The sequence below is a fragment of the Fusarium verticillioides genome, chromosome 11, assembly GCF_000149555.1.
Source record: "Fusarium verticillioides 7600 chromosome 11, whole genome shotgun sequence".
NCBI lineage: Eukaryota > Fungi > Ascomycota > Sordariomycetes > Hypocreales > Nectriaceae > Fusarium > Fusarium verticillioides.
The window spans coordinates 803,674-819,196 of record NC_031685.1 but is presented as its reverse complement, the minus strand read 5'-3'; the positions used below and the strand labels follow the sequence as shown (position 1 = coordinate 819,196).

At 39.2% G+C, this 15,523-nt stretch overlaps 4 protein-coding genes across 4 annotated transcripts; 3 read left to right on the top strand and 1 right to left on the bottom strand.

Moving 5' to 3' along the window:
- The first annotated feature begins 8,077 nt into the window (after nucleotides 1-8,077).
- Nucleotides 8,078-10,191, top strand: FVEG_10923 (hypothetical protein). Its single transcript, XM_018900086.1, has 6 exons — nucleotides 8,078-8,359; nucleotides 8,410-8,793; nucleotides 8,841-8,908; nucleotides 8,960-9,461; nucleotides 9,511-9,686; nucleotides 9,738-10,191. The coding sequence occupies exons 1-6, from the start codon at nucleotides 8,093-8,095 to the stop codon at nucleotides 9,958-9,960; spliced, it is 1,620 nt and encodes a 539-aa protein (XP_018758297.1). The 5' UTR covers nucleotides 8,078-8,092; the 3' UTR covers nucleotides 9,961-10,191.
- Nucleotides 10,192-10,673: 482 nt separating this feature from the next.
- Nucleotides 10,674-11,558, top strand: FVEG_16923 (hypothetical protein; the record flags this gene model as incomplete). Its single annotated transcript, XM_018906160.1, has 1 exon — nucleotides 10,674-11,558. The coding sequence occupies one exon, from the start codon at nucleotides 10,674-10,676 to the stop codon at nucleotides 11,556-11,558; it is 885 nt and encodes a 294-aa protein (XP_018758298.1).
- Nucleotides 11,559-11,771: 213 nt separating this feature from the next.
- Nucleotides 11,772-13,575, top strand: FVEG_16924 (hypothetical protein). Its single transcript, XM_018906161.1, has 5 exons — nucleotides 11,772-11,890; nucleotides 11,955-12,042; nucleotides 12,093-12,248; nucleotides 12,299-12,602; nucleotides 12,654-13,575. Exons 1-5 carry the CDS (start codon nucleotides 11,839-11,841, stop codon nucleotides 13,539-13,541), a joined length of 1,488 nt encoding a protein of 495 aa, XP_018758299.1. The 5' UTR covers nucleotides 11,772-11,838; the 3' UTR covers nucleotides 13,542-13,575.
- Nucleotides 13,576-13,586: 11 nt separating this feature from the next.
- FVEG_10925 (hypothetical protein) lies at nucleotides 13,587-14,669 on the bottom strand (the record flags this gene model as incomplete). The annotated part of the gene is made up of 1 exon (XM_018900087.1): nucleotides 13,587-14,669. One exon carries the CDS (start codon nucleotides 14,667-14,669, stop codon nucleotides 13,587-13,589), a length of 1,083 nt encoding a protein of 360 aa, XP_018758300.1.
- Between the last annotated feature and the right edge of the window lie 854 nt (nucleotides 14,670-15,523).

The following is a 15,523-nucleotide window of genomic DNA, read 5'->3' as shown; positions in this document are numbered from 1 at the left end:
GTTATTTATTTCCTTATCTTGCCTGTATTGTTGGTAATAGTGGTGTGTATAGGATATTTATGATATCTGCTAATGGTTTAGATAGTCTAGGTACCTTTAAGGGTCTGCTTTAATCTAGATTTGTTCTTCTAGAGTAGTTAGGTCTTTTACTTTATTCCTTATATATAACCTAATGTAGATGTTGTTATCTTGTTCTGTAATAGCTCTTTATCTCGCAAGTTCAGCGTATTTAAGTGCTTTACTATGCCATACACGATTTCTATATTCATTATACTGTGGTTTAATATCCATATTCCAGATAGTGCGGTCTACTTATCTTCTGATTTTTATCGCTTCTAGGTCTTAGACTGTTCTTAAGGCTAACGCGTAGTTTAGATCATTATAATATCGATTTAGTCGTTTTAAGATAGTTCTAACTGGGATCTTATCCACTGCCAAATATGGATCATGTCAGATAGTACTTCCCTGCATTTTTACAGGTACTCCTAATTTAGTGAACATTTATGCCAGTGCATCGTCAAATTTCTGGTCAAATCCCGGTATACTAGGTTCATTATCCGGGTTAAGGTCAACTTCCTTTCCTTTTCTAACCATACAAATAGTATATCCTTGTTCAATATACTGTTATCCTGGCTTAGGAACTAGGTTCTATTTAAGTTCAATCTTTTTCCCCTGTTTTACTTTTCTTCTTTATTATTTTTATTGCTTGCTTTCTTTCTTTCTGAATTCTGGATTTTCTCGTTTCTTCGCGTTGTACTTTCTTTTCTTGATTTTCCTTTCCTCTAGTGTCTAGGTTATATGTTATAAATTGACTGGTAGGTGACTCAGTTTAGGTTATTGTTCTTCTACAATGTCTAGGTAGTATTATTTGTGTATCTGTTATTTACTAAGGAACGGGTTATATATGGTAGTACCTAGGTTCAGGTTTCGTACGTAGGGTGTTCCTTATACATCGTATCTATCTTTTCTTATTATATTAATAGAGCAGGTTATTATCTATGGTTCTTCCTTTTTATTAATACTATTAACATGTTTCTTACCTTCAGGTATGGGTCTGTATTTCTGGTTAGTCTTAACAGGGTTCTTATATTCCTGGTTATAGTGTCCCTTCTTGCCGCAGTTCTAGCAAGTGATTTTAGATTTATCTTTCTTAGCTACTCCAATAGTTATAGGTCCTTCCTCAGTCCTGTATAAGGTGTCGTGATTTCGTTGTCTCCCTTGGTTAGCGTCATAGCGAGGTTTGTTTCCTTATCATCCTTAATTGCTTTAATTATTACGGATTCTCTATTGGAATTGCATGTCGTTGATACAGACGGCTTGTCTAATATAGTTAACCAGTGTTTTAGGTCTTTCTTCCTTATAGAGTTCCTCTTAGACAGATTCCTTAAGTCCATTGAAAAATAACAACATGAGTAGAGCCTGATCCTAACCTAGCTTAGTAGCAAGTTAAAGGAACTCAGTTCTGTATTTAGACGCGGATTTGGTTTACCTGAATATCTTGATTTTCTATTCTGCCTGGCTTTTCTTATTAACTGATCTAAAGGCTTGTTGTAAGGCTTCCTTAAAGGCTAAGTAGCTCTTATAGATTTAGAACGTTTAAAGTAGCAGTTTATGTTCTGGTTTAGTGGTTATGTCTTCTAGTATAGGCTGAAACCACTGGGCTGCATTTCCCTTAAGTCGTCCTGATATATATATGACTCTATTACTGTCTTTACTGAATTAGTTCGGAAAGTAACTTATAAAGGCTTGGCACTAAGTGAGGAATATAGACAGTTTTGCCGGGTTTCTGTTAAAAGGTTTAGGCGTGTTAGGTTTAAGGATTTCACCTGCTTCTTTACTGCTGGCGGCGGTAGTAGCAAGTTAATGCATTTCCTGAATGGCGTTCTGCTGGTTAGTAGCCTACTAGGCCTATAGCTAGGTTGCCTCAGTAAGTGCTTATCAGAGGTTATCTATTTCAATATTTATATCAGTTATCTATTGGTGTAACTGTTCGACGTTAGAGTTAACACTACTATCAGAGTTATTATCCATGTTTGCATCCTGCGAAGTAAGAGGTGCATTATTGTTAGGTATAGTATGTTACTAGGTAGGGTTAATATTGGCAGCTATTGCGTTTATATTGCTTAGCGTTACGCAGTATGGTCTAAATAAGAGCTATTAATGTATAACGGTTGGGTCTAACTGTATTAAACTAAGCCGTGCTTGGGTTTATTGTTAGCAGATTACGTAGGGCGTAATACTAAGCTTATCAAAGTATCACGTCTCTTAATAGTAGATTCAATGTATATTAAGCTTGATCAATGTAAAGAAGTTTTATTGATAGCTAGTAGGCTAGAATCTATAAAAGTGCTAAGGAGTGTATTCTATATACTTATATCTAGTAAGTACTTAACAGTACTTCCTTTAGGGACCAAGTCATCAGTTCATTAGTCTAGGACCGGGACGGTAGGTCATCAGTCCTTTATCTATTAATCGAACTAGATAGACTAAAAAGGAATCGGTCAGTCGTACTGTGATTAGTGATTATGATGGGGATTTTGTGGGGTACACGTGACATAACCGCGAGGGTCGTAACACTTTTAATTTTTATTACCTCTAGATCTTAAATTATCTTTAAAGCTAATATATAGTTTAGATCATTATAATATTAATTTAATTATTTTAAAGTAGTTTTAACTAGAATTTTATTTACTAATATATAAAAGTTAGTTTTATTATTTATTTTTTTTAAGGATTATCTTAGTACTTATTCTGTATTTAGGTTATATTTTTAAATACTTGGTTTATTATCTAGGTTAGGGTTAACTTCTTTTCTTTTTCTAGCTATATAAATAGCATATCTATTTCTAATATATTACTATTTAAGTTTAAGTATTAGTATCTATTTAAGTTTAATTTCTATACCTTATTTTATTTTTTTCTTATATTATTTTTATTATTTACTTTCCTTTTTCTTAAATTCTAGATCTTCTTGCTATTTTATATTATATACTCTTTTCTTAGTTTTTCTTATTTCTAGTAACTAAGCTATTAGTTACTATTCTACTATTAAGTAGCTTAATCTAAGTTATTATTTTTCTATAATATCTAGGTAGTATTATTTAAATATCTGTTATTTATTAAAGAATAGATTATATATAATAATACTTAGGTTTAGGTTCTATATATAGGGTATCCTTTATATATTATATCTATCTTTTCTTATTATATTAATTAAATAAATAGCTATTTAAGGCTTTTTTTCTTTATTAATATTATTAATATATTTCTTACTTTTAGATATAGGTCTATATTTCTAGTTAATCTTAATAAGGTTTTTATATTCTTAATTATAGTATCCTTTCTTACTATAGTTTTAGTAAGTGATTTTAGATTTATCTTTCTTAGTTATTTTAATAGTTATAGGCCTTAACTTAGTTCTATATAAGGTATTATAGTTTTATTATCTTCCTTAATTAATATTATAGTAAGGTTTATTGTTTTATTATCTTTAGAAGTTTTAATTATTATATATTTTTTATATAAATTAGTAATTATTAATTTTTATTACTATACTAATATATTTAATTAAAGTATTAAGTTAAGGTAATTTATAGAGTTTAGCCTAGATTATTTCCTTAAGTCTATTAAAAAAGATTAATATAAGGGTATTTTAATCTTAAAAGAGCTTAGATATAAGTTATTAATACTTAATATTATATTTAAATACTAACTTAATTTACTTAAGGTTTTTAATATATCTTTTTACTTATCCTTTTTTATTAACTATTTTAAAGGTTTATTTAAGTATATTCTTAAATATAATATAACTATTATATAGTATAAAGGTTTATAGTTATAATTTAGATTATAGCTTATTAGTATATTTTTCTATAATAAGCTAGAACTATTATATAGCTATACCTTTAAAGTATTTTACTATATCTATAGTTTTAGTAAAGTCTCTTTTAAACTGTATTAAGTAGTAGATTATAAAGGCTTTATATTAAGTAAGGAATATAGCTAGCTTACTAAAGGTTTTATTAAAGGCTTTAGGTAAGTTAAGCTTAAGGATTTCTTTAATATCTTTACCTATAGCTATAGTAGTAGTAAGGTTATAAATCTTCTAAATATTATTCTAGTTAATATTAGCTTAAGTAGTTTAAAGTATAACTATTTCTTCTAGAAGTTAGTGTATTTTATTAAGGTTATTAGTAATACCTACTAACTAATTATAAAGTTATCTTACTTTTAAATCTTTAGAGCTATTAGAAGATTAGTTATCTATTTCTTAATTAGTAAATAAGTTATTATTTTAAATAGATACCTAGTTAATAATAGCTTATTACTAGATAGGGTTAATAGATATAGCTATTATATTTATATTACTTAGTATTATATAGTATAATCTAAATAAAAGCTATTAATATATAATAGTTAAGTCTAACTATATTAAATTAAGCTATACTTAAGTTTATTATTAGCAGATTATATAAGGTATAAGCTAAGTATTAGTAAAGTATTATATCTCTTAATAGTAGATTTAATATATATTAAGCTTAATTAATATAAAGAAGTTTTATTAATAGCTAGTAAGTTAAGTTCTATTTAATGCTAAATAAATATCTTTATATACTAATTTAAGTAATAAGTTAGTATATTAAGGTTCTAGGATTAAGATATTTAACCTTTAGTCCTAGACTATAATAGTAAAGCTTTAGTTTTAGTATAATTAGTATTCTTATTATAGATTAAGATAGAAGTTATTAGTCTGTAATAATTAGTAAGAATTTTTATAGGTAATACATAATGTAACCGCTAAGGTTATAATATTAAGTAAATATATATATATACTTAAGTAATATATAAGTTAAATAGAGTCAGTTTAACTTAGCTTATCTTATTATATAAGTTAAATAAGACTGGTTTAACTTTATTTATTAAAATATTAAAATATCTCTATAGCAATACGCAAGGTATAGCCAATAAGGTCTTATATAATCAGAATAACACAATATAATGCTTATTTTTCAGCATATCATATATAAGGCATTATATATAACGCTAAAAAACACAATAACTTTAAAAGCAAGTCTTAAGGTTATATAGCGCTATAGCCTTTAACCTTATAATCTAACTAAATAAATGGCCTTAATCTATAAGTATAAAAAGATGTTTTCCCTAGCCTTGGCAGGCTAAATGCCTTCTTTATTATTACCTAGTTAAAGTGATTAATATTAAGGCTTTAACCTAAATAGACTATCTTAAAATAGGCTAAGAACTAAACAAGCTATTACAAAATATGCCACTATATAATTACTATTAATAGCCATAACCATCCTATTATAGTAATTAATAACTATATAAATAGTAATCTAACCAATATTAATAATCTTAATATTAATAATATCCCTAATTTATATACCTTCCTTTAGTATCTAAATATTATAAGCAAAGACCTGCTATATATTAATAAATTAATACTAATATAATAAGTTAATCTTATAATCTTTAATTATACTATAAGGCTCCTAGATATATAAAATACATCTATTATCCTAACTATTATAATCAAGTTAAAGGCCTTAAAAGGCCTAGCTAATTACTTAAGGCAGGATCAGGACTTATTAATAGAGTAATAAGCCTTTATTATAGCTATTAAATTAGGCAGTAGTAATAGCCAATACTAGGCGTGGTTTATAGAGGTAAAATGCATAATTAAAGTAGTTAAATTAATAGTATAAATATTATATTACAGGAATTAAGGGCTATTGCAAGGTAAAGGAAAGGAAGTAAGGGGGAAAAGAGGGGTAAAAAAGTAAATTATAAAATAAAGGTTTTAGTATTAAGGGAAAAACTGTAAATATTAGCAGGCTAAAGCTAGCTTAGTAGGTTAGTAATAGATTAGATCAGGTTATAAGGTAATGTAAAGCAGTATAAGGAACATAAATTAAAAGTAAATACAGCTAATCAACACTTGGGTAACTTTATTTATAATAGTTAGTTCTATAAGTTAAATAGCATATATTTAACTTATATAGGGTAGGTAGTTCTTAATTAGAAGAAAAAGGTAGGGTGCGTTTATATATATATTAAAGCGTGTTGAGTTATAATACTAAAGATCTAACTGTTAAGGTTAATACTAATAGAATATAAAAAGTAGCTTAATATTATACTCTTTTACTAAAGGTTAGTACTTATTATTATAAGTAATATTAATATTACTAATAGTAATGCCTAGTATAAGATTATTAATAAGTCTACTAGTAATACCTCTTTTATTATTAGTAAAATAATTAATAGTATTTATAAGGAGTTCTAAACTATAAAGAGGATAGTAACTGTAGAGGTACTAGGCAGGGTGACAGCTGCTAAAAGGCCTGCTAAGCAGAAGGCTGAAGGCAAGGGCAAGGAGAAAGCTACCTAGGTTACCTAGGTAAGATATAGTAAATCAACACTTGCCTTATTTTAATATTCCTTTAAGTGATTCTGGTGATTTACCTTTCCAGGCCATGATGTGATGACTACTCCGAGTTTCCATAACGTTCTGTAAACAACGACCCTCGAGGGATAATGCTCGCCAGCATATACTCTCGAACGGCGTACAGCGCGATGATGTTACGTGGCCATACCCAATGATACACACATCAAGATACTCCTTTCCTTCACGGTTGACAAAGACTCGGTACTTTAGCGGTGGAACTCGATGGGAGTGCACTACGGATGGATAATGAGAGCAAGTGCCCTGAGAATGCGATTGGAAATAGAATCAGGCTCGCTTGGCGGCGTTTTACTCTGAAGGATTCATATCGCGGCCAGTTTTTAGGTTCAGTCCCGTTTTGAACTGTGATGCCTCTTTTCAGACCTCACCACTCTATGCATAATAACAAATTTCAAGAAACAAAGGACAGGCTATGCAACGTGCATATTTTGCATTCGACTGTGTCCAATTGATCGCCTCGACGCTATCTGGTGCCGCCGCCAACGATTATCATTGGAACCGTTGCTCCTTGCTTATCCGCCATCCGCAATTCACTTTCTCACCATCACCGTCTCAGGTACAAGCCGCTCGTAGGCAACGCCAGACTTTACTCGCAAGTCTTTTTCCAAAACGGGGAGGAATTGTGGCACGAAGTCTCTCTTGGAAACACACATCTCGTGATCATATACTACTAGGATATGGATGCTTAATGCTCTCACCCGTGTCCCCAGTCATGAGGCAATGCTTTTTAGATAGACAAAAGACATGTGGCCACTCATGGCGGGGGCATCTCACTGTAGCCCCGACAACACCTTTGTCTGTCTTGCATACTCATGTTTGGATCAGTTCTTGGCAAGGCAAAGCAAGGATCCCCGCATGGGATGAAGCTATCTTGGGTTGAATGGCGGTATGCATGAAGAAGTCCACGTGATGAGGCTGTTTTTTAGTGAGACCTTGGCGAGATCTGCGGATATATCGGCCGACGGCGAACTGCATGGTAGACTTGAGCATGGGTACAACATAACGTCGCCAAACAATTCAAAAACGGTGTTGTCCCAGATGGATAGGGACAACAATGATCTACCGAAATAATGAAATATTTAAAGGTTGTGATTTAGTCTGACGTAATTTGGAACGATTTCCCTTTCTAGAAGGATTATCCGAGGCCTTGAAAGCCGCGAGTTCTATCAAGGACCCGATAAACTCGGAGCCGTGTCGCTTCTTTATCGCCGGCAATCTCGGGTCTCGGGTCCCGGTGCTACCCCACGTGAGGATCTTACGCCTCAACCAACTCCAGGTTTGTTATCTAATCTGCTGAATGCACTGTAACTTGGGCTAGTTATCGCTTGATATGACAAGTTGACAATGAAAAGGGCGCTCAAATGCGGGGTTTGGCGGTTGGATATCGTCGGCTCGGCCTGCCAATAGCGGCATAGGATAAGCCGACGGGCGATACTGACCCCAACCCCACATGACCTGAATGACTTGGAGATTGTAATCAGTTGACATTCTTCAACTTATCCCTTCTTTCTTTCATCCTTCTTCTTTGATCTTGCAGACTATAGTATGTGCCCCTTTTCCCCAGCACCCTTAATGAACTAAACCACTAACAACCGATAAGGTCTAGACATCATGGCATCTTATAGAGAAACAGTGTCAGCTGCTTTACAACAGCGCGATATCGGCCTTAGCAAGGTTGAGCCAAAGCTCCAGGGCATCCCCGGTGAGCTTCCTCTTAGCTCTCAAAACCTCCCTCAGGGTGTTTTGACTGCACGCGAGATTGAGATCACAGAAAGGTATTCAGTGATCGAGCTGCTCGATGTCCTCCGTAAGCGAGAGATCAAGGTTGAGGAGGTGACGCGTGCATTCTTGCGAAGAGCTGCTCTCGCCCAGGTTGCTGTAAGTCATCGCCCACCTACACCCAAACACGATGCTAACAGTTCGAGTAGACCAATTGTTTAGTTGAACTTATGTGGGATCAAGCTATTGAGCGAGCCAAGTATCTCGATTCACTACCGGAACCCAAGGGAAAGCTCTTCGGCCTTCCCATTTCAACCAAGGAACATCATGGCATGGTCGGCGAGAATGTCTCAACTCACGCCTCATTCGTTGCATGGATTGGCAAAGCTCATGGGTCTAACCTTTTATATGACCATTTGTATGACGAAGGCTGCGTCTTCTACGTGCGGACTACTCAACCTCAAACTATCATGCATCTCGAGACCATCAGCAACATTTATGGACGAACAGTCAACCCTTACAACCGTGATTTGACGGCTGGTGGCAGCAGTGGTGGCGAGGGTGCTTTGCTCGGCTTCCGTGGAAGCATCTTGGTATGTGTAATCTTTTCCATGACATGAGCTTCGACTAACCTGAATAGGGTATTGGTGGTGATATCGGAGGCAGTGTTCGATGTCCAGCTGCCCACAACGGAATCTATGCCTTCAAGTGAGTTGCCATGGTGGACAGGCAATCGGTATCTTTGCTAAACCCGAATAGGCCAACTCTCAAGCGTATTTCGGTCATGGGCGCGCGGTCGATCATGGCAGGCAAGGAGACCATTTCCTCAACACCTGGACCGATGACGGTCGACCGCGAGTCCCTGGAACTTTTTATGGAAATTGCCTTGTCAAAGAAGCCATGGCTTATTGATCCTTCTCTTACAGTCAAGCCATGGACACCTTACAAATTCGACAGGCCTATGAAAGTTGCGGTTCAGTGGTGGGACGGTGTTGTCCAACCCCATCCTCCCATGACAAGAGCTCTGAAGGAAGTTGCGGAAGCTTGCCGGAAAGCTGGTATGGAAGTCGTAGACTGGGACTGTGAGCCTTTGGACCACAAGAAGGGATGGGAGATTCTATCAGCATTGTACTGGCCCGATGGGGGTAAGGAGGCTCTTGAGCTCATGGAGGCCGCTGGGGAGCCTGTCCTTCCTTTGACAAAGTTCATTATCCAAGAGCAGCCCAGTGTGAAGGATTTGACGATGCATGAGCTTTGGGAGGTAAGTCTACTTGAGAAGATTGATTGGGCAATAATTAACGGCTTCCTAGCTGTGCACCAAGCGCGATGATTATCGGGCAGCATATGCTCGAGCTTGGTCATACACGAGCAAGAACGACGGAAGAGAAGTTGATGTGATTCTGTGCCCGCCATTCCCTGGAGCCGCAGCTCCCCATGATCAGTCACGCTACTGGGGATACACTTCCCACTGGAACCTGCTTGACTAGTAAGTTACTCTCACAGTATCCTACCAAACTCCGCTGACAGTGAGCTCTAGTCCCGCTGCAGTATTCCCCGTAACAACAGTCGATCCTCAGAAGGACCTCAAGGATCTAGACTACGTCCCCAAGAACGAGGATGACAAGTTCAACTATGATTTGTACAGTCCCGAGAAATACGCCGGTATGCCTATCAACCTGCAAATTGTTGGACGAAGGCAGTATGATGAGAAGGTACTTGCTGCGCTCAAAGAGATTGAGCATGCCATGGGTAGAAAATGATTGGATGCTGGCTACTATTCTAAAGGGATTGTCTGAGAAACGGCTGGCCTGAAACTCCGCAACTCCACCACCCTAGAGTCGGAGCAACCATTGCGCCGATAACGATTCAAGAGGAACTGCATGTCGTGGAAAGTAGCGAAAAGTAGCGACGTGACATCAGTTTGATAGTCTGGTCATGCACCATAGATCACACAAAACAACACAAGACTACTATACCATGTTTATTCTGGACTCTGTTTTGAGCGAAAGATCGAGATTTGGGTAGCGCCACCTCCAGCGATTAGGTCTCTATCCCCGTGTACCTCAATGTAATTGAGACAGATGCCCTAGATCTGTTTGTTTATTCCGTTCTGTATCCTTTACAAAATCTGACAAAGTTGTCTGCCCAATGATTTGACGCAAAAGGGTTCGGGAATTGGTGATGTCCCGGTTATCACATGGGAGTTCCATTGATCCAATCACGAGGCGCGAAAAAGATCGCTCGTTCTCATGTATGATGACCAACCATTTGGGGCGGCGCGACTGATCGGCCGCGTTATGCGAGTGCGAAATCGAATTTAATCACAGAGCGTTAGAAGGGGAGTCAAAGCGATGGAGCAGACACATCATATAAATAGATTCATCCTGTTACACCACTTTCATGAGCCCTGATGAACTATTTTGTTTCGTCATCACACCTTGGCTTCAAAGTCGCGTAACACTGAAACTTTACCATGTCTGACAAGCGCACTATCTTGATAACAGGCTGCTCGGACGGCAGTCTTGGCTCTGTCCTGGCACTGGCAATGAAAGATCGTGGATGGCGTGTCTTCCCCTCCGGACGTAACCTAGCCAAGCTGGGTAAAGTCAAAGAAGCCGGCCTCGAATGCGTCGAAATGGATGTTGGCTCGGAACAGTCCGTCTTAGCAGCTGTTAAGAAAGTCAAGCAAATGACTGGCGGCTCATTGGATGCATTGCTCAACAATGCGGGCTCCGGCTACAGCATGCCTCTTATACATGTTGACATCACCAAAAGTCATGAACTCTTTGAACTCAACGTCTTCTCTATCATCAGGGTCACCCAAGCCTTCGTTCCTCTACTTCTCAAGTCTACCCACGGCGCTTTACTTATCAACAACACCTCTGCATCGGGTCTTCTTGGAGCCGGTATCCCATTCCAAGGAACTTATGCAGCATCCAAGGCCGCTGCAGCCAGTGTGACGGAGAGTTTGAGAGTCGAACTCGCCCCCTTTGGCATCCGAGCCATCAACCTGGTCACCGGCGGCGTCAAGTCCACTTTTCACAGCAATTCACCGGATGCTGAACTTCCCAAGGACTCGATATACAACGTCGCTAAGGAGGCTATCGAATCTTCCATGAACGGCAATGAAGCAGGGATGAACAAACCTGATGCGACGACCTGGGCGAAACAAGTCGCTGGAGATCTGAGTCAACGCAAGCCACCTTTTCTGATATCTCGAGGGGGTAGTGCTGGCTTGGCTCGTATAGGTACTCTGTTCCCAACGGGTACCTTTGACTCGACTGTCAAACAACTTGGTGGCATAGACGTATTGGAGAGAAAGCTGAAAGAGGCAAAGTCGACTGAAAAGCCTCAGTGATCAGATGAAATGTGAGGATAATAGTTGGATTAATAGGGCCTTTCATTTTGCATGTTCGGGCATTGTGTCATCTCCTATATCAAACGTTGTGTAATCAATGGCGATTCACGTGATGCGCAATGGTGACATAGATGTTGGACATGACGAATATGATGAATGATCTCAGCATATGGCGTGTTGCGATAAGGAATCTGAACTCTATCACCATTGTTTCAGTTTTATAGATTTCAAGAACTTATCTTTGTCATAATAATAACATTATCGATTTCGGAAATTCATTATGGGAGATTATAACATCAAGTCTGTTGCGGTTATTGGAGCCGGAGCTGCCGGTGAATCTTCACGCTTTCACCCCGCTTGGCGATTTATGGAAGAGCTAATCGTCTATCTTTCCAGGTGCTATTTCCGCAGCAGCTTTGAAAGCAGAGAATTACTTCGACCGGATACGAGTGTTTGAACGGAGAGAAACTCCTGGAGGTACTTGGTAAGGACAGAGTAATCGGGACACACAGACTGTAGACTCAAAGACTCTAGGATCTACGATGCCGACCCAACAGTCGCTCCTATTCAGCCTGGGGGACTCCCAGAAGATATTGATAAGCCACTTCCGATTCCAGAGAACCTGCCGACCACGACGTTTCCGAGTCAACAAGAGAGATACGCCCATACTCCTATCTATCAGAATCTCACGCAAGTCGCTCACTCGATCATTTCAATCTCAATTTACTGATAATGCATAGAACTAATGTGCCTCAAATCGCAATGTCCTTCTCGGACCAGCCGTTCTCTTATGGGCCATTCGTTCCGCATTATATTCCTCGCCAGTACATCGAAACATATTTTTCCACCCAAAAGACTGACGAATACTTATCCCTCAACACTACAGTAGAGGATATCTCCCAGCTACCTGCCGCTACAAGAGGAGGACTAAAGTCTTGGAGGTTAACATTAAGGAAATATGACCCTCTACGACACGTTGATGTATGGTGGCAAGAAGACTTTGATGCCGTTATACTTGCCAACGGGCACTATGCTATACCCTGGGTGAGTATTTTGACCCAATACAGACAATTGCCTGACAACAAATATGACTAGGTTCCACAGGTTCAAGGCTTGGGGGCATATATGGAGAAGTTCCCTGGCAGAGTAATACACTCCAAATTTTATCGCTCACCTTGGTTGTATGCCAAGAAAAGAGTTCTTGTTATTGGAAATTCTGCGTCTGGTCATGATATAGCAGTGGATCTTCTACAGTCTGTCCAGCAACCGCTTTACCAGTCACGGCGATCACGAGGGAGGTTAGATGGCGATGAACCTCCTCTCGGGATGGAGTGGAAGACAGTCATCAAAGAGTATCGACTGGATGGTACAATCGTGTTCGATGATGGGAGCGAACTCAAAGACATTGATCACATCCTTTACTGCACAGGATATCTTCCATCCTATCCATTTTGGAACAGCAAAGTGAACGGCCGACAGCTATTTGACTACAAAAAAAGAAAGCTTATCAACAACTACTGGCATACCTTCTTCCAGGACATCCCCAACCTGGCAGTTGTCGGTATGCCTCGCGTCTTGACATTTCGAAGCTTCGAATATCAAGCCATCGCACTCGCACGACTATTCTCAGGAAGAAACTCGATTGCTCTCCCACCAAAAGAAGAACAAAAGAAATGGGAACTTGGCAGAGAGAAACTCTGTAAACAGCAGGGAAGAAGGTTTCACGAGATAGAGTGGGAGACTGGTGAGACTTTTGCGTGGCTGGAAGGTTTTTTCAAGATTGCGGGCCTAGGAACATTATCCGGAGAGGGCAGAATACCTCCTGTTTTGAGCAAAGACCTTATCTGGGCTATCGAGCATGTGAGAAAATACCCAGGTCCGGGTAAGGATGATCACGACAAGATGAGGGAAGGGTCTCAATCTGGACATGATGGTTGGGATCTGGTTGAAAGCACTCATAAGGATATTTTGTCCTTCATTTAGATACGAGATATGCCAAATATACACAAGTGAGACCGTTCTACTACTTCACGTAGGAGTATTCCATCTTTCCTCCCCTTCAGCACTGTGCGGTGACCAATGAAGGTCTCGGAGATAGTCCTTCTCATTTCGAGTCGCCCATCGTAGCCGCCTCTCATACTCATTTTCGTTGAGGTTGTCTTCGTTACCAGCTCCATTGTCATAGGCAAACGTATCCATCCAAATTAGGTCAACCTGGGACTCGCGCCAACTGATGTGAAACTTATGGGCAGCACGCCGAAGACGACTGCCATTCCAGAATACTATCGACCTCGTCCTTTGTCCAAATATAACAGCCGGTATTAGCTTGATGCCGTTCTCGGGGTCCCATCTGTTGCGCAAGTCCCGTCGATATTTCCAGTCCTGTTCGAGGCTCCTTTTGAACCTCATGGCGCTTTTTCGATGAAATTCGTCCTCACGAACCGCGGAGTCTCCGAGCATCAGAGCGATATGGGCTTTGTAGGCTGATGTGAGATATTCGACCAACTTCTTGTCGTCAAGCGGGACGATGGCTGACTCTGATTCCGTGCAGGGATAGTAATCTGGATCGTTGCCTTTGCTGTATTGCGTGGGTATACTAACGATCCCAAGGTACACGGTTTTGATACCCTTGTACTCGGGATCAGGGGTAAGGCACTTCTGCAACGCTGTAAGTGCTTCTCGTGTAGGCACCATGCAAGCAATAGCCTGGATGCTGTTTGGTAAATTGGTGATGCGTCCACATGTCAGGGCAGCGATCGGTACGTGAAGAGTTGTAATGCTACTGTCAACCCAAACGTAATGGTATCTCTTTTCGAAAAGTCCTCGGAGTGTTTGGCAGATTAGTCGATACTTTTTGTCCTTGACAGTCATATACGATCCACTCTTCATTGCCACAGCACGAGAATCGTAACATGCCTCCAGGAGGGCTCGAGGTCCATCTGTCCCCTCTCGCTTTTCAAACCGCAGACCACGTAAAAAGGCATCGTGGAAAATCTTGCAGGCTGCATGTGTGTCCTTTTTCTTCGGCACAGCTTCTTTCCAAATCATCAGTCGAAGCTCTGGCGGTAAGTTGTTGAAGCTCTCGAAATCACTTGACATGGATTGACCCATGGTGGAAGGAGGTGATATCTGAGTATATATCGCTGAGAAGGTCGAGTTAGTGCTGCTGAGATGAGTGGTGCGGGAACTTTGGTAAAGTTATGTTGCGAGCTGTGTGATGATGATACAAGAGAATAAGACAGGACTGAGGATGGGTTGCCCGTTTATATAAGACATCTTCGGCTATTTTTTCTTCTAACCTTCTAACTCAGAACCTTCATACACGCAGTGGGTCCTAGTTTGTGAAGGGACTTTTGGCCGCAGTGTTCTGACAAGTGGATTCAAGGTTTGAGAGCCAAACTTACGCGATAGCATCAAATTGTCAGCCAGCTGTGTTAATTGCAGCAGAGACCCATGGATGAGAGCCTAAATCAACACAGAGAACATATTTACGCGATATCACTACGGAACTGGAGGATATAGGCGAGTCGAGTTTCGATTAACTGTTCGGTAACTAACAAATTCTAAACCGACGAGGGTGTCAAGCTTGCAGTGTACATCAAATTGCCACCCAAACCATTCTTTCCAAGCTCATTCAATCAAAGTTTTCAGTTTAGGAAGCCCACTTGACAGTGACTTCGGCCTCATAAAGTGAAGCAACCATCATTACTGTATCCCATATCCTGACAGACAAGCGCCTTTTCCATCCGCCGAATCCTCCAGACATAGCGTCTGCATGCGTCTGCTTGGTATAGTTCCTGGGACCACAAGTATGAGCGTGCTGAATGAAATCCAGATTAATTACGTACCGCTCTTTTGAGAACCCCTGCACAATGTATACTGTTATAGTCTAGCCCCTAAGGGCATTCGATATGGCTTGAACCAAGTTTTGTTTCTGCGGTCTCGGACAAGCTGAAGAACAGGGG

What these genes read in the sequence shown, in the direction of transcription:
- FVEG_16924 (XM_018906161.1), top strand. Translation starts at nt 11,839, where the DNA reads ATGGGAGATTATAACATCAAGTCTGTTGCGGTTATTGGAGCCGGAGCT. An exon ending in TATTGGAGCCGGAGCTGCCG is followed by an intron (nt 11,891 to 11,954) that starts GTGAATCTTCAC and finishes CTATCTTTCCAG; the next exon opens with GTGCTATTTCCGCAGCAGCT. An exon ending in GGCACTATGCTATACCCTGG is followed by an intron (nt 12,603 to 12,653) that starts GTGAGTATTTTG and finishes AAATATGACTAG; the next exon opens with GTTCCACAGGTTCAAGGCTT.
- FVEG_10923 (XM_018900086.1), top strand. Translation starts at nt 8,093, where the DNA reads ATGGCATCTTATAGAGAAACAGTGTCAGCTGCTTTACAACAGCGCGAT. An exon ending in GCTTCCGTGGAAGCATCTTG is followed by an intron (nt 8,794 to 8,840) that starts GTATGTGTAATC and finishes TAACCTGAATAG; the next exon opens with GGTATTGGTGGTGATATCGG. An exon ending in CACTGGAACCTGCTTGACTA is followed by an intron (nt 9,687 to 9,737) that starts GTAAGTTACTCT and finishes AGTGAGCTCTAG; the next exon opens with TCCCGCTGCAGTATTCCCCG.